This window comes from Rhea americana, unplaced genomic scaffold, assembly GCF_003343005.1.
Source record: "Rhea americana isolate MKP2758 unplaced genomic scaffold, rheAme1 scaffold_63, whole genome shotgun sequence".
Taxonomy (NCBI): Eukaryota; Metazoa; Chordata; class Aves; order Rheiformes; family Rheidae; genus Rhea; species Rhea americana.
In genome coordinates this window covers 2,412,546-2,436,179 of record NW_028186790.1, presented here as the reverse complement: position 1 = coordinate 2,436,179, position 23,634 = coordinate 2,412,546, and the positions used below count along the sequence as shown (strand labels likewise).

At 37.5% G+C, this 23,634-nt stretch overlaps 1 protein-coding gene across 2 annotated transcripts in view; it reads right to left on the bottom strand.

Moving 5' to 3' along the window:
* The window catches only part of ITSN2 (intersectin 2), an 86,697-nt gene that overhangs the window by 25,584 nt on the left and 37,479 nt on the right, over positions 1 to 23,634 (bottom strand). The window contains exons 6-25 of one of the 2 annotated variants that reach the window (XM_085320365.1): positions 23,061 to 23,261; positions 22,701 to 22,797; positions 21,028 to 21,170; positions 19,687 to 19,750; positions 17,808 to 17,945; positions 17,620 to 17,705; positions 16,349 to 16,611; positions 15,531 to 15,680; positions 15,207 to 15,347; positions 12,618 to 12,705; positions 11,863 to 12,002; positions 10,854 to 10,934; positions 8,909 to 9,045; positions 6,477 to 6,922; positions 5,070 to 5,191; positions 3,065 to 3,240; positions 2,643 to 2,787; positions 1,990 to 2,195; positions 1,246 to 1,310; positions 118 to 284 (exon numbers count right to left, since the gene is read on the bottom strand). In XM_085320365.1, the coding sequence (XP_085176491.1) occupies positions 118 to 284; positions 1,246 to 1,310; positions 1,990 to 2,195; positions 2,643 to 2,787; positions 3,065 to 3,240; positions 5,070 to 5,191; positions 6,477 to 6,922; positions 8,909 to 9,045; positions 10,854 to 10,934; positions 11,863 to 12,002; positions 12,618 to 12,705; positions 15,207 to 15,347; positions 15,531 to 15,680; positions 16,349 to 16,611; positions 17,620 to 17,705; positions 17,808 to 17,945; positions 19,687 to 19,750; positions 21,028 to 21,170; positions 22,701 to 22,797; positions 23,061 to 23,261 (3,056 nt within the window). The remainder of the gene's footprint in view (positions 1 to 117; positions 285 to 1,245; positions 1,311 to 1,989; positions 2,196 to 2,642; positions 2,788 to 3,064; positions 3,241 to 5,069; positions 5,192 to 6,476; positions 6,923 to 8,908; positions 9,046 to 10,853; positions 10,935 to 11,862; positions 12,003 to 12,617; positions 12,706 to 15,206; positions 15,348 to 15,530; positions 15,681 to 16,348; positions 16,612 to 17,619; positions 17,706 to 17,807; positions 17,946 to 19,686; positions 19,751 to 21,027; positions 21,171 to 22,700; positions 22,798 to 23,060; positions 23,262 to 23,634) is intronic. The other variant, XM_085320364.1, reaches the window with a different exon arrangement.

Below are 23,634 nucleotides of genomic sequence, written 5' to 3'. Positions count from 1 at the left end.
CACTTTAACCTCTGCTGGAAAATCCTTATGTAAGAGCTAGATGTCAACAACAACAACAATATAAAAAACAAAAGAAAGCATCCTGCATTAAGTAAAAAATTCAGAATAAGGACTCACCTCTTGATCCTTTGGTCTGACGTAATTGGAGGGAAAGATTCCAGTTCTGTTGTCAATGCTCCCTGTCCACCACTCCCCTTCTTTCTGAGTCACTAGTATTTCCTCACCTTCCACGAAAGTCAAGTCACCAGGTTCAGAGCTCGAATATGAATAGAGAGCAATGTACTCTGTACAGACAATATATACAAAGAAGGAGACAACAGCTTCAGCTAGGAGGACAAAAGCACATCAGATGCAGGTAAAGGTATCAAGATGCAAGTAAAGGTATCAACATTCATCAACATTTTCATAACATGGAGCATGTCTAAGCAAGTTTACATATCAACCTACCCGCTCAGTCATAATCATCTTGCATGCTTATAGCTCTGGCTTACAAAGAAACACATATTCCAGACAAACATATTTGCCATAGTTAAGAGTTACTACCCTCTGAACATCCAAAAGATCAACAGAAACCAGTAGACCACAGCTGGAGAATTGTTGTCTCCTGCATGAAGCTTTTCATCTTAGCTCCATACTTCATAACAATTATTTATATTATACACCTACATCTGATTAAATACATTATTATCTGATTAACATAGTAGAGATGAAAAACATCAAGTGGAATTAAAGTGTAATCGTGAGCATGGAGAAGATTAAAAGGCCTAGAAAGCACTTCTCCCAAATTCTTCTCCATTAGTATTTGTTTTTTCTACTCTCTACTGATTCGAAAAGAATGGTCCACACTTAGGAGACTAGCAATCTCTTCTTGGGTCTCTACAGTATAGTACAGTACAGTAAACAGCAAAAGGAAAAGAGAAGTCAGCTAACAGGTATGAGACATACTTTAGTTTTCAGAAATATCTATAGCTAGTCACAAATTAATGTGTGACCAGGAGTCTTAAAATAAAAGAACAACATAAAAACCTTCATACTCCCAAGCCTCTGCTCAACCTGAATTAGTTATAAATTTTACCTTCGTTCTTATTTTAGGATTTTTGTAACAGTAGCTTGATATTTGCACTGTATCTTTCAGATAAGCATTCAAAGACTTGTTCAGATTTTCTTTATATACTCAAGCTTAATCACATGCCGTTACGCAGAAATAAATTGTACCATTAAGTGACATAATCCATGCAGCCTTACCCTCTCCAGCTGTGTAAGACTGTGCATTAGGCTTCTTGTTTATAGCAGCATAAATAGCTTCTGGTCTGCAGGGGAAAAAATGAGTAAATAAGAAGGCTGATTAAGAACAAATGTCTTCATTAGGATGAGACTGAGCTCACTTCAGTTGTCTCAAAGTTGGCATTTTTTCTAATTAAAGGCTACCCTGACTCTCAGCTAGTGACGAGTATTATTGATATTTAAAATGTAGGTGGAACGCAAGAGCACAGCCTCCTCCTCTCCTCAGTATTGTGATGAAGGGCAAGAAGATCTATTCAGAGATTATGCCATCCAAAAGCAGCACAAATGAAAAATTTTGTCCAAAAATCTCTCGTTTCAGAGAATTTCAAATAACTTCTATCATAACACATAATAAGATCAATTCACACATAATGGTGCAGTCATTCTAGCACTAACTAGTCTTTGAACTACCTAAAGTTACCTATGGCATTAGAATAGACATAAATATCTTTTCAAGTAAAGAAATACACTACTGTTTCTGCAAGATGTGCCTTAAGAGTTTATGATGCTGAATGTCAAGGAATTCTTGGTAAGTACTTGGCACCTTCAGATACATAAAACAATTACACAGAGGCCTAAAATTACATTGTGTAAATGGTAAACGCTATTTAGGTTCTGCACTGTAAAGCATTGCAACAATTTTGCTCTCTAAACCATGGCTTTTTGTAAACTGTTGAACAAAAGAGTAACAAAAGTTTCACTCACTCCTCTTTCTTGACTTCACTCCCAGGTAAGAGCTTGACGTAAGATTTTGGAAACCAGCCCCTCCCTCCATGTACTTCTCCAAACCACCAGTTTTCCTGCTGCTCCAGCACAGTAATGATATCATTTTTTGAAAAATTCAAGTGGTTATCTTTTTTTGCAGTCCAAGAGCAAAGTGCTTGTGCTTTTAAGTTCTCTACAGGTTGTCCCTGTTAAGACAGAAGCACAGGTATTGATTGAACTTACTACCCAAAACTGGTGCAAGCGTTAAAAACAGATGCATCACTTCTTGCATTCCAAGCCAGTTCATTCCTGAGTGTTGCGAGAATAACTTGATGTCTGAACAACACTTGTACTGCTATATACAATTGCTATTGATTCAGGAACAATCTCTCAACTCCTATTTGTCACAGTATCTTGTATGTCCAATTCTAGGGGAAAACAATATTAGAATTAGGAAAGAGAATGCATGGGTCTTGTTCTCTGGTCTACCAAAATATATGGAATTATATCAATGCATACTAGTGGGGAATTCAGACCAGTTTGTTTATTCTATAGATTTATGGTAGTCTAGTGTTAGAAAAGGAAAAAAAAAGCCAGTATCATTAACATGAATCTAAAACACAGCAATTTCTCTCCACTCCCACACAATATACCTGTCCATGAACTGGTGAAACAGATCCAGGGGACACAGTGCGAGTAAAAGCTGATTTTTGCTGCCATGCTGCACTAACATTCAGGCTTGAAAAAGGTGTGTTTTGGTAATCAGATTCTTCTACTGATTTACTTGGTGAAAGTGGTCTGCAAATTGAATACAAGCATATTTAACACAGAACAACTTTTATTTAAAGAGTACATCAAGTAGAAACACTATTTTTACATATATAAAAGAGATACTCTATACAATGCAAACCAGGCTACCAAAGATTTAAAATATACAGGTTAAGACCATTTCAGATAGATTCTTCAATAAACTTTCTGCATGTATATTTAAAACCAAACAATGATACTATATGGCACATTCTGTGTTAGAAAAGGCAATTTAACACAAATGTAAAAAGAAAAAAAAAACCCTTACTCTGAAGCAGCTGAGGTAGGAGATAAAGATACTGTAGGAGGAAGTAAGGCCTTCTTAGGAGATAAAGACTTTTCTCCTTCTGGTATTTTTTCTACATAATTGCATGGAAACCAGCCAAAATGTCCTTGAAAACTCCCATACAGCCAACCAGGCTCTCCCACAGTTTTTTCATCAACCTGTGGATAGGAAGACGAAAAAAAACCAAACCAAAACCAAACAAAAATCAATTAACAGCATGAAGTAAACAAGATATCTAGTGTGTAAGCACCTCGTGGCATAGCGCGAGCTAGAGTCATACAAGCATCAGCATTTCCATTCTCTTCCCTTTCAGAATACAGTTGATTTTGCCTAGTTAGAAAGAGAGTGTGACACAATTGCAGTGCGTTTCCAGCAGTTCCTCTCCACGCAACCCTCTGAACCTGCCAGCCAATTTCAGTGAGTTTCAAAGACGGGTAGAGACAGGCCTCCAAGATGTTGTACTCCTTCAAACAGGCCTCAGGCAACAGGCAGCTTGGGGACCACACACAATACCTGGAGCCATCCTGGCTTGGCAAAAAACATGATGCACTGTGTTTTGCTGAAATTGCAGCCAAAAGTGGCATCAGGCTAGCAACACTCGAAAGCTGGTGCAGTTGGTACACTGAAGTCATTCTGCTTACAGAACCATCGTCTTAACTGAAGAAACAAACATTCCTTCGTAGTTTTATTTAAAAGAATGGAGGAGGGATGTGCTGAGTCTGAAATTAACTGTATCCAGAAATATGTACAAAAATTCTAGTATCTACTATAATGAACAGTTATAGAGCACCCTYACACATTCAAGCCTCCATTATGCTGCATATATTCAAACATGCAGTAAGAAAAATAGGCTAATATTAGCAGCTCAAATACTAACAACTAGTTAGTTCAGCTGGGGTTTGGGGTGGAAGACGAGGTGGCAGCTGTTGTTGTATTTCTAAAAGATGACATCAGCAGTTAGATGGTACTTAATTAACTGTATCTGAAAAGGAATCYAAAACAGCACCTATTTCTTTTGCGTCCTCCTCCATGCTTCACTGGCATGAAAATGCAAAAATGTGATTTAACATAATCAAACTGAAGTCTAATACCTAACAGTTTAAAAATTCTGCAGTGCATTGCATTGCTTTGTAAACTCATCCTTATCTACTGTTTCACTTATAATCCAAATGAGGGGGAAATCATATGTATCTATATATTAGCTACATATACATATATATATATATATTACTCCACCACCACAGCTGTAAATCAGTTTTCACAGGTCTACAGATTGCTTATGTTTTCAAAAAATGTATGTATGCCAACAAATGAAAGAATTACATACAGATTGCAACTGAGAAGCCAGAAGATGCTCCCAGGCTTATGCTCTTGTTGTCACATTATAGACAGCATATGCAACTGAATTCTCAAGAATGCTTCGAAGAATGGACTTGGAATAAACTACTCTAGTTATCTGCATGAGGGTGCATTTGTGAGGGATCAGTCAAGTAAGAGACAAAAAAAGATAAAGTTAAGAATACATTAGAACACACTATTCAGATGTCTTGATCATACAGTCGAACCTTTCACACCTGCTGAAATTAGTCTGTTTCATCTAAATTCWAATGCTATTCATACCACTGGGCACTGCACTCACATTTCAAGCTGACAGTTAGAGGCCTATCAATACATGTAAAAAAACCTGCAGTAACTACATCCTTTCTGATTTACTAATTTTAGAAAGTTTATCACTGGATTTACTATCATTAGTCCAAGCTGAATTCCAACATCTCTCAGACATGTAAGACCCAAGGACAGACTTTAGCTAAACTAATCCTAATTTCATCCTTTAAAACACCAACCAACCTACCAAAAACAAATTTAATACATTTTAGACTTACTGAATTTTTAACACAATGCTTTTGATGCTTAAGACCTTGTGTATCTCAGTACTGGGAGAGCTGTTTGCTTTTTTGCAAGTTATGTATGATTGACAAATACTTACCTGAATTACATCCCCAGTATTAAAGCTCATCTCATCATGATTCCTTGCTTCAAACGGATATAAAGCTCTGTAATCTACCAAGGCAACTGAATTCCTAGATTCTGAGGCACTAACTRCACTGCCTGAAAGGAGAAGAAAAAATAGTTACCCTTTTGATACAACTGAAAGACATGCATTTGGTTGGAGGCTTATTCTAAGCAACAGATATGAATATAAGAACACAACAGTTCTTGCCCCAAAGATGCTATCGTGGGAAATAACTAGGCACAACGGGCTGAGAGGATGCACACAATGCAAGAGCTTAATATGCTAATCATCATACATGCAATACAAGCGATAAAGTGCACTGTCTTCCAAAGCAAAACAATGACGTCTTTATCTTCTCATCCTTTCTTGTCAAATAGCTTTGGCCAAGCCAGTGCTTAGTATAGTCCCTTTTAATACAATCATAATTTTCCAATTTTCCACACTGATCAACAGTAAGTGCTCAGCAGCGCATGTGGTGATTTTACTTAAAAGCCTAGAATAGCAAGATATCATGTATTTCTACTTTCTAGGCATCTTATGTTCTCCAAGTTTACTAATAATGCTGAACAGCTAAGCATTTTTCAAGGTATAGCTGAGATGTGCAAAAATTTGTCAGTATCGCCCTAACTTGGTTCTTGCTGAACTCAGTGATAAACCTAGCTTTAAGAAAAACTGATGAGATCTAAAGAACCAGGGAACTAATCAAAACTGGCTTTAATGAAAATACTGTTTTATCAGCATTTTTCAAGTTCCTACAAATAAGGTTAGATTGAYTCCATGTCTTTTTGCTAATAAGACAAACAAGTTAATACAAAGTGGATTGCAATGTCAATAAATCACTTCACTGAAGGTTACCTGTCCATGCACCCATCATCTAACAGAACTCTGCCACGTTAGCATTCTGCTTTAATGACAGAAAGTTCAAGCCTTAGAATCATAGAATCATGAATCATAGAATGGCAAGGTTGGAAGGGACCTCTGGAGATGATCTAGTCCAACCCTCAGCATAGCCCACATGGGGACTGAATCCGCGACCTTGGCATTAGCAGCACCATGCTCTAGCCAACTGAGCTAAACCTGCCACGAGAAAGCTAAAATATTACTGTTTCCAGAAGCTGTGATTTGTTGGAAAAGATCACTGAAAGATTTGTTGCAGAGCCATAGGCGCTGAAAACTGATAAAGTCCAACTGAAGCTAACCAAACTATGATTTATACCAAACTAAGGACATGGAGTATTACTTTCCTAATAACATTTTAGACGATAAGCCCGCCATGTTGTTATGCTAACAACAAGACAGCTAAAGAATGAAATGACATTCAAGAAAATAAGAACAATGAAACTAAAGGTCTGTTGGAATTTTTTGTTTCAGTTCATTTACCTTCATTTTTCCATGGTGGCTTAAAAACTTTACTCTCTGTTGGTTTCAGCAGATCTGCAAATTTCTCATTTATGTTTAATTTAGAAGTGCGTTTCTCTGTCTCTTGAGAGCCGGTCACTTCTTTTCTTTTCTTTAGTTCTTCATTCTGCTTACGTCTCTCCTCAGCTTCTTTTGCAAGTTGTTCTTGCTTCCTTTTATCTTCTTCCAGTTGCCTCTGCCTTTGTTGTTCTGTTTCTCTCAGAATCTCAGCTTGCTTGTTTTTGCTGTCCTCTTCATGAAGCTGTTGTTGATTTTCCCTTTCTCTGATCACAGCAATTGCTTCTTCAGCCTTCTGTTTTTCTTGGATTTTCTCCTGCATTCGTTCTTCCTCTAATCGCCTTTTTTTCTCCTCTTCTTCCTTTCGGATATTTTCCTGCCATCGGTTCTCTTTCTCTCGTTTTGCTTTCCTTAAAAAGAGAGAGAGAAGAGGAAACATTCATGTAAAATGAGATGGTGTTATCAGGGTAAAAAGCTGCACTTGTAAGTAAAGCTGTGTCTATGGTGTTGGCTACTTTTCATTCCAGGCCATAAGCTTTTTGGGAGGAGACCACGCTTTGTCTAACGTGTACGCTAGTATATTTCATATAAAAATAACAAATGGATTGAGAGTCTTCATGCAGAAACACTGTGACATGATTACTTGTGCAATGCCTCTGTGGGCACTTCTGCCCACTTATGGCCTTAGGAGCAAGAAGCGATCCGTTAATTTAACAAGGGTGGTTTTAAGCTTTCTGTCAAGGCAGTATCCAAATCTCATGATTGCAAACTAAGATTTCCAAACAGATTYGATAACAGAATTAGTCTCTGGCAGATACATAAAAACAGTCTTTGCATATTGATCTCTGCTGCTTTACTTCCTTGTCTTTAGCGGTGGCAATTTTTTCAACATGTTTCAGCGGCCAAACTACACTCCTTAGCAGAAAGAAAGAGAGAATCTGGAAACCTGTCTGTATTCTATGAAATTAGCCAAATTTTGACCTGTTCCTCGTCTTGCCTGATGTGTGTGGGGAGAAATCACTGCATTTTAGCTTGCAGGTCATTCTTCTGGTCTTACCAGCTGTCTGTCGCCTTTTGGCCACAGCTTTCTGAAGGGATTCCTGATGAGGGATCATGCCTAGRGGAGACTGCTGTACTGAGTCTGTGGGGAAAGTCCACTGATCTGATGGCTRTTTTATTGTGTTTTCAGACACCTGACAAGACTGGGTAGGAGCTATGCAGGAATACTGTTACACTCTCATACAGTTGCATACAACAGAAAAATTAACAAGACATCACTGTACAGGTGGTATACTGTCCTCTTAAAATGACTGTCACAAACATTATAAAATTCCTATGACATTACTGCAGAAAAATGATATCATGAGTTACGACCATAAATCATGAATATAGATTATTAACATTGTTTCATTCAAAACTGTCAAAGCAAGTCAGAATTGTAGAAAAGATGATCTCAAACTAAAAAGACAAAACACAGCAATTCTTTTCTCATACAGGTCTGATTAAGAAAAGCGAAACTAGTACAACAAAAATTCCAGAGCTGAGGACTCACCACTGAAAGCACTCATCCACCTATTCCCTGACACTATTTCAATCTGAGACTATTAAATTCCACCAAAGTTACAGCAGTAAAATAGTCAGATGACAGCAGAAGGGTCCAGAGAGACCTAGGACAGGCAATATCGAAACCTAATGATTTCTTAATCAGCAGAACACAGGAAAAATAAAACTAGTTGCAAATGAGGCCATAAGAAAACAAGAAGAGAGGAAAGTAAGTTTGGGCATTTAATGCAAGGCTTAGCTTAGCAAAAACAGCATCACATAAACGAAAGAAGAAACGATCCTCATGTATTTGAATTTTCTCACTGCTGTTTTAAAAAACAGAAACTAAAATTTAATAGTAAACATTTGCTCACTCATCCAACTTTCAAGATTAATACCAGAATTAAGCAGTCGGTGTCTCTCTTATTTTCTTAAATACCAAATAACTATAAATACCACAACTCTCTGGGTTTCTACTGGTATTTCCATTTCTAAGCAAATGGACCAGATCTTTTCAAGGTCAGCAAAACAAAGCAGGAAGTATAAGAAATTTTAAATGCGTGAGAATTGTGTGCTAAGCTAAAAATCCTAACAGGAAAAGTAACTACTGGGACTATTTACCCATCAACTTTGAATTTAAGTTTTTTTAAAGAACAGGAAGATAAAAACASATTGGAGAGAGAAAAGCCAAACCATCTTATGTCAGTGGTACTCCATATTAAAAATCTTCTCTGAGGCAACTAGGATGTGYTTTTATCAGCTGGACTTCTTGTTCATTACAACTAATATCTTAAACCACCATAACACTATTTTGCTTTAGAAATTACAATGCTGATACTTTTTGGACATAGTACCTTGCAGCCTCATCTTCCAGTCGCTTTTTCTGTGCAAGTTCAGCTCTTCTTTTTTCTACCTCTCTTACTTTATCCTGTTTGATCCTGTGGAGCTGCTCCAAGGCTAATTGCTGCGTGTTATAACTTTCTCTCAGGTCCTAATGAGGAAACACAACGACACACATCAAAGAAATAAAGTCTTTTTTCTGAGAAAAGTATCCAGGCATTTTAATGCTTTGTGAACCAAATTCTAATACAAGTGGACAAATTAATATTAAGTTATCAATAGCCCTTGAAAGTCACCATAAAGAAAGTCAAACAAATGGAAGTTTAAAAATAGCTGGCAAGTTTGTTTATGCAAATAGCCGTTTATGCAACTTAGGCTTTCTAGGAGCCTGTCCAGTCATGCACCTGCTGGAAATGGAAATATGACAGAGGAAATGGGAAAACATGAAACTGAGAAGTGAAACAGAGTGTTATCTAAGGACAATGCGGAATGTAGCATATTTTAAATAACCAGAAGACCTGTTTGTTGAGGAGGCAGGCTTCAGCTGAAGCCAACACAATACCATAAACCTCAGTTCACATTCCTTCTTTTTTCCTCTTCATTCCCGATTGTAAAATATAACTGAAAAGCAGTAGGCTCAAATAGAAGGCTAAAATAACACAGGCAGAACTGGGATGATCACTCCCATATTAAAATCAGAAAATTCAATAAAAATATTCACCAGGCCTACCACAGYAGGAAGCAATGGCCTAAAGGCACTAACTCACACTAGAGTCTTTATGATTTTATTCTGCTCTTGTTGATCATATCCTTCAATTCTTATTCTATCTCCCTTTGATTACAAACTTTTCCCACACAAATCGTCATAATGAATTTTTGGGATAATTAAATTTACAGAAGAAAAAAAAATCAACTATACTATACTTTAGAATGTATCTCACAATGTCACAAATGATTTGTAAGATACAGTTATCACTTTTTTCTTAGAAACACTAGTGCTACACATATTGAGCAAGGCAATAGGTATATCCTGACCTTTCTTAAATACAAATAAAGCAAATAAAATAACCTATTCCAACTGCAATATGCACCTATATCAATAATCACATTGCCTAAGAAATAATCTAACTTATGTGAAAAAGGCAAGATAACAAGTGGTAGTTATCCTGTAGCAGTGCAAATCTCTATCAATAAACTAAACCCAGCAATTTACATTCTTTCCCCTCCCCCAAACATATTTAGCTGAGAATACTTTCTCTTCTCACATTGAGGATCACTGTGGAAACAAATTTTCATCATAGAAAAAAAAAAAAACTTATGTTTTTATTTTAAGGAGAGAATAATCCTTTTGCAGAATAGAAAGGTCAGTTAAATAATTTTGAGATCATTTATGAGGATTTATGAGATATCTGACCGTGGCAGGCAAAAGCAGTGTTGATGAAAAACAGCAACTTAGCTTTAGTGTTGGATTAATCTGGAGGTTTAATAGCACTGCATTTGAGATGTCACAGGTYGTATTCTGGGCACTGACGCTATTTCTAAACTCTTCTAAAACTCAGAAGAGAATTCTTAGACCTGACCCAGCTTAAGATGTGCGGATGCATGCATGCAAGACAGGTAGACAGCAAAGGATGGAAAGGTGGAAGAGCACACTACTTCCATCTGAGAGAATTCTTCTTCTCTGATTTTTTTCTTAACCAAAAATATCTGGGTAAAACAATTTAGTGAACACAGTCTATTAACAAAGAAGAAGAATGTTAGTATTTTTCAGTTCGGCTTTCTAGGCAGCTAACACTACGTTTTTAAGAGGATTTATAAGCAAGCAGAAAGAAAAAGAACCTAGTGATTTTCTTTTAGGAAAATTTACTTAATACAGGTCATATCCCCAAACAGAAAGGGTAAGCAGAGAAAAACTGTGAAATAATTAAAAAGCAGAAGAGCCAAAGATTAGAAAATAACCTTAAGTAAGAGGAAGAGGTGGTTGAGACAGCTTAGCAGAGACAAAAGGCACTGAAGAACAGAATCATCCATATTCTCACACTGTAAGATAAGGCAGATAAAAAGCCAATTAAACTTTGCAATGTATTTTTAAAAACATATTTTAGGGAAGACTCAATTGTGGATGCAGCCATCGAACATAGCAAGCCATGCAAGTAAACAACTGACTAAAAATGCATGTAACCAATGTTACATGAAATCATTTCCTAAAGAAAAAAAGCTTTTAAAGCATCTACAAATCTTTCCTTGTGTTCTTGTTAATGAATGGTGTACGGTGCTTGCATTAGGCCAACATAAAACCATTTTTCACATCAATGCTACTATGAATAACCTGGTAAATAAAGTTATTGGGAAACATGTGAGCCTGCCTGATAACTGCATGCATTTTTAGGTAAGTCCAGAGTCATCTCTGAAATGAAAATGCCTTCAGGTACAATAGTCAACATTTATTAACTTCTACACAAATAAGTGGCCTATGTTACTTACAGAACACCACCTTGGTCTGCCACCAGATCTTGTATGATGTACTGTGAAATCCTGTATTTCTTTTACTAAAGGTTAAATACTGAATCCACAATTCAAAAAAGACAGCTGATAAAACCTCAGCATCATAAGGACAGAATTTGCAAGGACCTGAGAAACTTTAATTCAAAACAAGTTCTAGAGGGCATAGGCTGAGACCRAACAATAGTTGATTCATGCAAAGCAATGATTAGTAAGATGTTAATATTTTAATATATTAGCTTAAAATGCATTTTTATTGCACTATTTATTTGCTGAAAGAGTGCTGGTAATTCCTGTCTGACATTCAAAGTTGTGAAAGGCTTTTGGAAGTGGAGCTATATAAAAGATGAGCACAAAAACCCCAGCCTGGTGGAACTATCATCAGTTTTTATGACTGGACAGAAAAATAAGGAAATAAAGACAGTGCTTACCAGTGTAACATTTCATACTTAGAGAATACACCCACCTTAAGCTGACTGTTAAATGCATCCATTTCAGAGAGTTTAGAAGCAGTTTCTTTTTCAAGGGCATCTAGTTGCTCCTTAAGTCTTTGGCATAATTCTTCCTTTTCTAAGGACTTCTTGTGCACTGAACTGATCCCTGTACCTGCAGAAGAAAAAACAACACAAATCCCTGTAAAAGGCTTTTCATGAACTGTTTTTACTTCTTCCTAATATACATACATTCCAAATTCAGAATTTCTGTCCTCGCAAAAAATCTTCAATCTATTATTCTATTCTTATAGAGCACAGAAGAGCTGGACCCAACATCTGAGAAACACAGACATTACATGTAATATGTGCACAAATTAATTTGCMGTTTGTTTTTAGTATCATTTTAGACTGATCCAAATGAAGCTTTTGGAGACTTTGGGGACCACTCTAGAGTGGTTTAGTGTAAAGACTAGTGCAAGTATTCTGTAAATTAACTCTTCTCATTTTACACTATGAAAAAAGAAAAAAGGTGTTAATAAGGATTATAGTATCTGCGGGCTRAACAGTCTGCATACTTTCAAGAAAACTCCTTGCCTTCTCAGGAAAATGTATTTGTTTGCCCCACATTTAGAACATAGAGGAAATAACGGAAAGTAGATATAACAATTCTAATTTGCCATACCCTAACAATATAAATGGCTTAATACCCCTATATCCTTAAGTCTTTTCTATGTCTGCTGAAAAGCTGGCAATGAAAACAAGAGAGAATCAACTTGCAGACACTTACTCTGAGTGTTGTCAAGCTGAATGTTTTTAATTCTTTCACTTAACAATTTCTTTTCAGGAACTAAATGGATTAGTTTATTCTGATACTCCTGCAGATATTGGAGAAAACATAACAAATTTTTAATATTGTTTATATATCATTAACTAAAAATGAGGTAAATTTTCAAACATAATTTAAACTCATGTTAAACATTGTTATATATTTTCATTATGAGGAAGAGGAAAAAAAATGACTTTATGCTCCAAGTATATATACTATTAAAAATGMAATCTTTTCAATCCACAAATATTAACGCAGCTAGAAAAAAAAACCACTTTTAATAGACTTCCTGGAAGTATAAATGTTGTCAAGAGAACATTTACATTGATTGCCTACTGCTACTGAATGGGGCAGGGGCCCTGGTGACAAGGGATACAGAGAAGGCAGAACTACTGAATGCYGCCTTTGCTTCAGTCTTCACTGCTAAGGGCAGCCCTCAGGAATCCYGCAGCCTGGATGYGAGGGAGAAAGTCTGGAGAAGGGAAGACTTTCCTTTGGTGGAGGAGGATAGGATCAGAGACCTTCTGGGCAGGCTAGACATCCACAAATCCATGGGCCCGGATGGGATGCACCCACGGGTACTGAGGGAGCTGGCAGATGTTGTTGCCAGGCCACTCTCCATCATCTTGGAAAGGTCCTGGAGAACTGGAGAGGTGCCTGAGGACTGGAAGAAAGCCAATGTCACTCCAGTCTTCAGAAAGGACAAGGAGGAGGACCCAGGCAACTACAGACTGGTCAGCCTCACCTCCATCCCTGGAAAGGGGATGGAACAGCTCATTCTGGATGTCACCTCCAGGCATATGGAGGAAGAGAAGGTGATCAGGAGTAGCCAGCATGGATTCAGCAAGCGGAAATCCTGCTTAACCAATCTGATAGCCTTCTCTGATGGAAGGACTGGCTGGGTAGATGAGGGGAGAGCAGTGGACGTTGTGTCCCTTGACTTCAGCAAGGCTTTTGACACTGTCTCCCATAACATCCTCCTAGAAAAGCTCAGGAAGTGTGGGTTAGACGAGTGGACAGTGAGGTGGATTGARAACTGGCTGAAAGGCAGAGCTCAGAGGGTTGTCATCAGTGGTGCGGAGTCCAGCTGGAGGCCTGTGGCTAGTCCTGGGTCCCATCCTGTTCAACTTTTTCATCAGTGACCTGGATGAGGGGACAGTGCCTCCTCAGCAAGTTGGTGGATGATHCCAAGCTGGGAGGAGTGGCTGACACACCTGAGGGCTGTGCTGCCATACAGAGAGACCTGGACAGGCTGGAGAGTTGGGCAGAGAGGAACCTCATGAGGTTCAACAAGGGCAAGGGCAGAGTCCTGCACCTAGGGAGGAATAATCCCATGCACCAGTATGCAGGTGGGGTCTGACCTTCCGGAGAGCAGCTCTGCAGAGAAGGACCTGGGAGTGCTGATGGATGACAGGTTGATCATGAGCCAGCAATGTGCCCTTGTGGCCGAGAAGGCCAATGGTCTCCTGGGGTGCATTAGGAAGACTGTTGCCAGCAGGTCGAGGGGGGTGATCCTGCCCCTTTCCTCAGCCCTGGTGAGGCCTCATCTCGAGTCCTGTGTCCATTTCTGGGCTCCCCAGGACAAGAGAGACATGGAGCTACTGGAGAGAGTCCAGCGGAGGGCTACACTGATGATCAGAGGGCTGGAGCACCTGCCCTATGAGGAAYGGCTAGGAGAGCTGGGCGTCTTCAGCCTGGGGAAGAGAAGACTGAGGGGGGATCTGATCAATGTGTATAAGTACCTGAACGGAGGGTGTCAAGGGGATGGGGACAAACTCTTTCCAAYTGTCTCGTGTGACAGGACAAGAGGCAATGTGTAGAAATTGAAGCACAGGAAGTTCCGCCTGAACGTGAGGGGGAATTTCTTCACCGTGAGAGTGACGGAGCACTGGCACAGGTTGTGGAGTCTCCTTGTCTGGAGATCTTCAAGGCCTGCCTGGATACAACCCTGTCTACCATGCTCTAGGTGACCCTGCTTGAGCAGGGAGGTTGGAYTAGATGATCTCCAGAGGTCCCTTCCAATCTTACTGATTCTATGATCCAACATAAAACAACTTGCCCTGACACATGAGAGCAGATGGCAGCTAGCTATTTCAAAGTAATTCCCCTCTTTTTATCTGAAGGAGAAAAAAAATTCCCAGAACAAAAATGGAAAGGTAATTCTGCCTGAAGACTAACTTAGCTTAGCACTTCTTGCTCTCCACACAGCAAAACATTCCTCATAAAAACTTGTGTTCTATAAGAATTTGAATTCTATAAAAATTCATAATTAAAGAGCAGTCATTATTGTCTGTTTATAGAAGCAGAGCTGAGGCTTTGATTGCTGTCATAATTCTACTATCAACTTGTAGCACATATAATCATTTCTTTAGCACTACAAAGAAAATTATAGCCCCTGGAATGTTGATGGCCTTGCCGATTTCCTCTTTGCACTGTAATCACTGTAAGTGATTCATTATTCTTCCTAATTGAAACTTATTATCAAGAGCATTACAGGAATACAGAATGGGAAACAAAGAAGAGTTACAAGCTTAAATGAATGCTATAAACCTGAAGCTGCTGTTGTAGTTGCTTGACTTCCATAATTCCTTGGTCATATTTCTTATCTAAAGCTTCCAGCWCAGTTTTCCGAATTTGCTTTTTGCTTCGAATATCTTGCAACCTTTCTGAGATCTGATGACGTTTGTCCGTCTAGAAAGAAATCAGAAGAAAATTATACATAGGCAACTCTTAAAACAACCCAGACATCTCCTTTACATTGCTCTCCCAAAGTAAAGCAAAATTCCTGACAGGACACTAATGTATAGTTGAAGAACTATGTGTTTTAAAATATTGTATTTCATTTAAAGATAGGTAATGAAATTTATGCCTTACTAGGGCTTCTAACTCAAGATTAAGGCTCTTCTTCTTAGAGGTCAACTTGATGACTTCTTCTTGTTCCCTGTTACGCTGATTAAGAAGGTCTTGGCGACGAATTCTCTCCCATTCCAGTCGTCGCTGGCGCTCAAGTTCTTGCTTAGCTGCCTAGAGAGAAATTCAATCCTTTTAACATATAATGAAGATACAAAACAGAAACTATTATTTAATATAATATGCTCTGCTTGTAAACAGTGTAACAGTAATGTGAAGAATTGTCTTTTTTCAAGTCATTTTATATACTTCATCATGAAAGAATAGTATAAATTATAGGACTCTTCATGTCATGCACCTAACTCCTGATGAAGAAAAACCTCAGAAAATGGCATAATTCAGAGAGAAGTCAGTTTAACTTAGAATGCTGCCCATAAATGAGCACATTAGTGACAGACATTATTCATAACCTCTGAGTATTTCACAGAGCTATATAAAATATGCAAGTCTTAGCATGCCCAGAGACATCCAGTAGAACTAAGCCTGAGTCAACAGTCAAAATATCGAGTTCAGCAAAAATTTGCTTAGGAAACAGATTTTTAAGATTAAGAAATTTGTCCAAGAAAATCTTACCTGTGCTATGAAATATCTGAAAACTTTAACACAGATCAACACCTCATTCATTTATAAAAGATATAAAATTTTCAGACAGAAATGATAATCCCCAAAACAGCTTGCCAAAAGCCACAGCCAGCACTCAAATCCTGGATGCTCTGTCAAATGGGTACTGGATACATGTACACATTCCTTAAAGCATTAAGAAACAATTTCAAGAAAACAACCTCCCGCCTTTCTATTTCTTTCCTCCTTTCTTCTTCCCTTTGTCTTTCCAGCTCKCGCTGTCTCTCCAGCTGCCTTTCCATTTCAAGCTGTTTTTTCCGTTCCTGCTCCTGTCGTTCCCGCTCTCTTCGCTCCTGTTCTTCTCTTTCTTTCTGAGCCTTGCGTTCTGCTTCTCTCTGCTGCTGCTCCAACAGGACCTGACGGCGTTTTTCCAGCTCCATATTTCCCCTCTCATAGTTTGCTTTCCTTTTGTCTTCAAATGTCACTAAAATTAGGAAAGGTAGTTCAGTTCTGTCCTACATAAAATATTGGTCTCAAACAAGTACCTTTGTTATGGTAACAATACATACTTTCTTACTGGTGAGCCGAGGTTGTTGGATCATGGGTAATTTAAGCATATTGCATTCACTAAAGTATTATTTTTCCTTTCAAAAATGTCAGTATTGCTTTTAAATTTTAAAAGTCTATCCTACTGGCAAAATGTAATGATTTAAAATTGATCAACAGAATAGCTTAAATTTTAGAGGAAACAGAAAATAATAGCTTCTATAAGCTTATATAATATATAAGCTTATATAATAGCTTAGCAAAAGACTCTCTTGTTGAAAGGAAAAAGGTTTTCCATTGTGCAAGACAATTAATACAGAGAGTCTTTAAGAGCGGTTCTCTGAAAATTCTCCTGGAGCTAGAAACAGACGAAAACAAAACAGGATCAAGATCAATTACTGCAATACAGGATAAAAAGAGATACTCAGGAATTACCTAGGCTTTAAGTAACTACCCTTCCAAAAAGGGAATCAAGTCTTACACTTCCTTGTAAGAGATCTTTGCTGGTAGCATCTGGAAGATGACAGCAAAATCTATGCTGTATAAAAATTTTATATAGTCTTCAGATAACTGAACAACATTGGGATCGCTTGGTTTCAGAATCCTCCATGTGCAGGACAAAGCAATGCCAATACTTCTCCACAGTATTGAAATGCTGGGCCATAAAGGATTTCTTTTCCAAAAATACATTATTAATGTTACTGAGAACAGCGCGCTTCTTTCCTAAGCTAAATATAGCCCTTATCTCTGCTTTCTCTATTTTATTAGCTGCAATTGGCTGACTATATCTGCTTAACCACCTTCCTTCCATCCAAGATGAACAAAATCTAGCTCCTGAAATGAAGCCCCTTTGGGATTTAATTAGGTCTCCTACTTTCTAGAAGTTTCAGTACCCTTTGAAGACAGCTACTATACATTAAGAACGAGACCACGAACCAGATTTTACCTGGCTGTTTTTTCTGTGGCTCTTCCTCTTGCACAGGCTGGTAAGATGGCAGAGTTCCATTTATATTTTCAGTGTATTTTCCACTTCTGGAAGGGGCAGGGAGGAAGACAGAAATAACACAGTTATTTTATTTGCAGAAGACATTTCTGCTAAAAATATATTATGTCTCACTGTCCTCAATAATTTACCTGAAAGAAGGTGGCACCAGTTCAAGAGGCAAAGTTAGTGGCAGAGGCTGTCCAGCTTTGGCCATATCAGTTAGATGCATAGCTAACACAAACTCATCAGCTTTCAGCTGTCCATCTCCATCAATATCAGCCAGCGACCTGCACAGTTTTAATAACTATTTTAATTAGAACTAAATATCAGAATATCACAAATGATAGCTGAAACAATTTACTGTAGGACTATTTTTTTCAATTCCTGTGAAATGATGTGTAAAAATAATTACTAAAATGAATAGTTGATGAAAAGAGACATTATTTTGCTAAATAATGTGCTGTTAYAAAGATGTTTTCATAAAATACAGAAAAAAGAAATAAAAAAGGTTAGTGACAATAGGAAAAGTTAAGTGACTTCTCTAATTTGTTATATCACCAGTGCAAGAGCTGGGAACAGAATCCAGGCATATTCCTAACCAGCCCTACACGATAGAAACCACTTTTACTTTTTTTCATTCTCCCCCTTACAAAGAAAATAAAAAGGGGGGGGGGAGGAAGGCATTATTTAAAATTATATCCAAAGGAAAAGGATCACATGTCCTCTCTAACAAGAGGGCAGAACAKAGTCTTAACATTTGCCTACTTGTACTTAAAATGCTTGCCATACAAGGAAATAACAATGAAATGCTTCCAGAGATGCTGGCAAGAAAGCAGAAACCTCTCTCAAAGAACACTCTATGTAAATATAATTGAATGAAGGAACGTGTCCTTTGACTGGATGTAGCTGAAATGCTTAATCAAAAAAACTGCTTATGCCCCTTTTTCCCCATAGACACAATTGGCCAAAAAATATTAAGCAGAAAAAGAACAACAGCAAGAAATGACAACGTAAGACTTCTATTATGCTGACAGACCCAAACTACACACACACACACACACAATCATTATACAGTAACTACCATAAATACCTTACACCAGTACAAATACCAGTATTTCCTTACTTTGCACAAAATTTTGACTTAGCCTGTTAATTCTCTGAATGGGTACACAAATTTGTCCCTGCTACTGATATCTTCAGTCYAGGCATGTTGGAGGAAAAGAGTCATGTGTATCTGCTTTATTCATCTATTCCAGATGGATGAATACAGCCTGACACTTCATTTTTGCCCCCACAGCATGCAACCAAATCAGCTAAACTAACACGCAGAATAATTCAACTTGCTGCTGGTAGAGACAAACAAATGACTGCCCCCAAGGCAGAGAAAAATAAAAGAGGGAACTGCCTCAGACATACCTGTAAAACACAAAGCTACTGTGAATTCCTCTAGGACAGCAAAGTTTATGCATATACATCTGAGTTTATGCATAAACATCTATAGACAAAATCTAAATTGCTATATCTAACAGCTCAAAGGCAGATTATTCAAGCTTTCAGACAACTGTAACTATTTACATCATCACAGTAAAGGCAAGTCTTAACAAATATGTAATGTGTAGATCTCTTTATGGAAAACTACAGGAGACCTAAAAATCTGAAAAGTTACTGCTTTTCTACTACCTCTCATTATATATTAAAAGTAACAAGCTTGGACTATCTTTTGCTCCAGAACACTACTTTTAAAATAAACAGACCTTCAGCTCAACTTAAACAGCTTGTCATTGAATCTGAAAGTGAAGTCAGTATCTGTGCTATTATATATAGTTCAACAAAGAGTAAAACACTAATCATATCAAGTAGAGTAGTCTTTTGAGAATTTACTAATGAACAAAGCAGTTTAAGAAGCAGTTGAGTTTCAGTTTATGATTTTAGATCTGTGATGTTCCTTCATAAATTCTTGTTCAATAAGGTACATTTCCTCCCTAATGCTGTAAGTGCATTGACTTCATAATTAGTAACTAAACTTACCAAATAGTAGCCAACTGAGTCTGCGAAAGGTTTGATTGCAGAAGGGCATTCCTTGCTTGAAATCCTTAGTGAAGAGATTATAATATTAAACAAAAAGTGATACTTTGTTCAAAGATTCATATGTAGTAAAACGTCATGAACTGGGACAAGCAGTTTTTTAATACTAATCTATTCCATTTTCACTAATGGCTGACAGTTGGTATTACCTACAGGCTTAACAACAGGTACTACAACCCAAACAATAAAGATTTAAGTATTCTTGGGTGCTTTTATTCACTCAAAGCTCAGAACAGAAAAACTGACATGAAAAACTGACATGAAAAACTGACATGAAAATGAGTATTTATAGTTATCCGCATCAGCTGTGTTCCTGTAACAGCTATGGTCTGCCTTGAGTTTGAGATAGTAAACTTGAAAGTTGTTAACTTTTATTAGTTGACAAAGAACAATACACCTTGCCCAAAATTAGCTGAACAAGATAAAAGGTATTAAGGGTTCCTTTCAAATCAGAGAAGAGTCCTCCTTTTGTAGACTAGAAATCTCAGGCAGAGGATTGGTAAAAATCTGGTCAGCTACAGACATACACTGACTTTACGTCTACTAATTGCTTGTACAGTGCTCTACAAAAAACAATTACAGTAAGGGTTTTACACGAACTGTTATGAAACTCTACTTTTGCACTAACTTCACATGAAATCTGTCAGAAACACCGTAATGCTGTAATACAGCGCAAATGGTATTGAAAGTCAACAAGGAATTATTCCCTTATTTTTGAAATATTCCTACCAATATCTGTAGTAGTGAGCATCTCTCTTGGACTGCTTTCCTTGAAAAAAAGCAGGAGTATGTGACACAAAAATGCCTGTGTACATGTCCCTCATTTTACAAAATCATGAAAAAAAAATTGCTCTCAGTCCYAAGAGAGATGCCTGCAAAACAAATGGTGATTTTATGGAGTTAGCTTCCACAGCCTGGTGGTTCTCAAATTTTTATGGTTAGGCCTCCTCACTGCAGCCACTCTTCTCCTCCTCCCCTCAGCTGTTACTGTTGCTTCCTCAATCCACCCCTTCAGACTGCTACCTCCTCAGTCCCCGACAGGTCTAACATAAAGCCCAAGCCAATAAGCTGATGTCCACTTCCATTTCTTGCCTGACTGAAGTCAGTAGCCAACCCAAACTCTCTCCTATAAATCCAAATGTCAACAATTTCAGCTTTTATTTCAGATGTAAATCTAATGACTTGCATAATTTCAGCAAGCCAGGATTCCATCCCCAAACCTTCCAGGTTCCAGAGGTAGAGAACACTGTTGTTTTCCCCCTGCAGATCAAAAGCCATACTCACCTGATAAATATCCACTCATACTTTTATCAAGACTGTTAAATTTCTGCCTATATTTTAATCTGGAGGCCTGAGGGACTGCCCAGTCTGAGGATACAATCTTTGGTGAATTCCCGGTTAGTGAAGCACTAGAGGAAGAATTTGAACTGCAACATAATTGAAAAAAAGTTCAAGTTACTTAAAAAATAGGCATGGGAACAGAAGACACAGCATCTTCTGGGAACATGAAAAAACTTCCACAAAGTTTTACCTCTGCTAGCTTACTATAAATATTTTCAACATTAATATGAAATTCTACTGTGAAATTAGGAACACATATCTAAAAAGAAATTCTTGGACTAAAGACCCTATCGCCTTATTACCATATGCATTTATCTCACATATTTCACTCCTGGATCAGTTCAACATAATACTATAGGAAAGCACAGGGAAGTACCTTAAATTTCACAAGGATGTTTATAAGAACTGTGAAGCATGAGATAAATGTCAAAGTAAACTTAAGAGGAATGTACATGCACAAAAACCATAAAGCTATGAACAAAAAAATCCAAAATCTGCAGCCAAGAGCTGCTTTTAGAGTTGTTAAAACCACTATTCCATTTCTCCCTTCGTCTTTCTATTACTGACAATTACAGGCTAAAGAGAGATTTTCCTACTCAGTCAGTCTGCAGACTAGTGCCAATCAAATGCTTGGTAATGCCTATACAGCTTCTAACTAAAACACCTACAATTTTCAGTTCTCCATGTCTGAAGATCAGACAAAACTGAGTACATCCTGGCTTGGTTACGGAAATTCCTTACTCTCTCAAGTAAAAAACTATTTGCAGCGTCATATGAGGTTAAAAAAAAAAGTAAGAATGTTAATATAAACAAAGCCTTTCTAGCACGATGTTGTAGAGACACACTTTAAATTAGCTGATGTGATGGTGAAAATGCCGTCAACAATAACGCTGCAGAGGATCTATTTCACAACACTGCAAAAGCAGTAGTAGAAAGCATTCTGATTAAAAAATAAAAATAGAAATGACTACAGGCATACATCATGCCCCAAATCATCCTATTAACATCAGGTGTCTATACGAAGAGTCCAGAGTTAGATGTGCATTCATCCAAGACACCCCGCATAAGCAGCAGACTGATACAAGCACTTCTGAATCACTTTTTAGGCTTGAGCAAGGCTAAAGTGCTCTCTGGATTATATTTTGGGAGATTGTTCCTTAAATGGCCAATTAGATAAACCACTTAGACTATGTTGAAGCTCTAAAATCAATTAAATAGAGCAGACGATGACAAAGATTTACAATTTTCCATTATTCAGAAAATGAATTCACAGATAAATAGCTAATACTCTTCCTATATGCCTACTAATTATGTGGTGCCATTCATAAAGAACAAGCACATCAATTCATAAATATTGCTTTTATACCCACTGGATGAGTTTTACTTCTATTTACTACTGCTGTACATTCCCTTATTTTTTTAAACAAGACTACTTTGAACTCCTTACCTACTTTGGATAGTTCTGTTAGATTTACTGAAAATATAATAAATACTATTTTAAGAATTGGCTATTTTTTTACAGATACATTTTGCAAATATAAACAAACATTTTCTAATATTTAAAAGGCACCCTACTCAAGTTTAAGATACAACCATTTGAAGCTTAACTGTCATACCTGCTAGATCCTAAATCAATTAGTGACTGTGCCTTCTGTATATTAGCACCACCAATCCCTCCTGTCATGGGAGCGTAAGAACCAGTATGGGGCAGTGCTGAAACAAATAAACAAAAAACAGAACAAAAAATTGTAAAGCAAACAGGTATAAGGTAATGCTTTGTTAATTAATACTCAAGGTTTTGATACAAGTAAAAAAGCTAATCAATATCTTCTTTCTAAGATTAACTAGTTATAACCGATTCTATGAACACGAACATTAGATAAAACACATTTAAAAAAAAATAATACGCAATGATTAGTATTTCAGTATGAAATTACCCATGGATAAAACTGAGTACCAAACTATACTGTACTTACTTGAGGAGAAAGGTATGGACAAAGGCTGAAGGAGGCTGGATGTTCCATTTGGCAAAGAAGAGGTACTGACAGAAGGCACCAGGGGAGCAGAGATAACCAGCGGAGGAATGGAGGTCACTGAGGTCAGAGAGGACATGGGCGCTAACGGTGTGATCGTAGACATAGATGTTGGCATGGACAGATTTGGCATACTACCCATTCCTAGAGCAAATTCAAACAGTTCATGAGTTAATATTGCAGAGGCTCCAGCAAGACACTGGCTCCATTATGCTAGGCAGAAACTAAACAAAGCAACCTGCATCAAGACAGACAACAAACTAAAAYGGATGCTCATGTATAAAATTTACTTTTTCTCTAAAGTTTAGATAACACAGTTCACAGAGAACACACAAAGTACTGAAGAACATGAATGAAAAAAGACTCCTTATTAAGTAATTCATTCCTAAGATAGATCTTGCTAGTATCTCACAAAATGTTAAGATCTCACTCTCTACTACTACCAATACAGTTAATTCTTCACAAGCCTTTCTGTGTCTGGCACTTGAGAGAGAGAACTGTAATACATAATTGAACT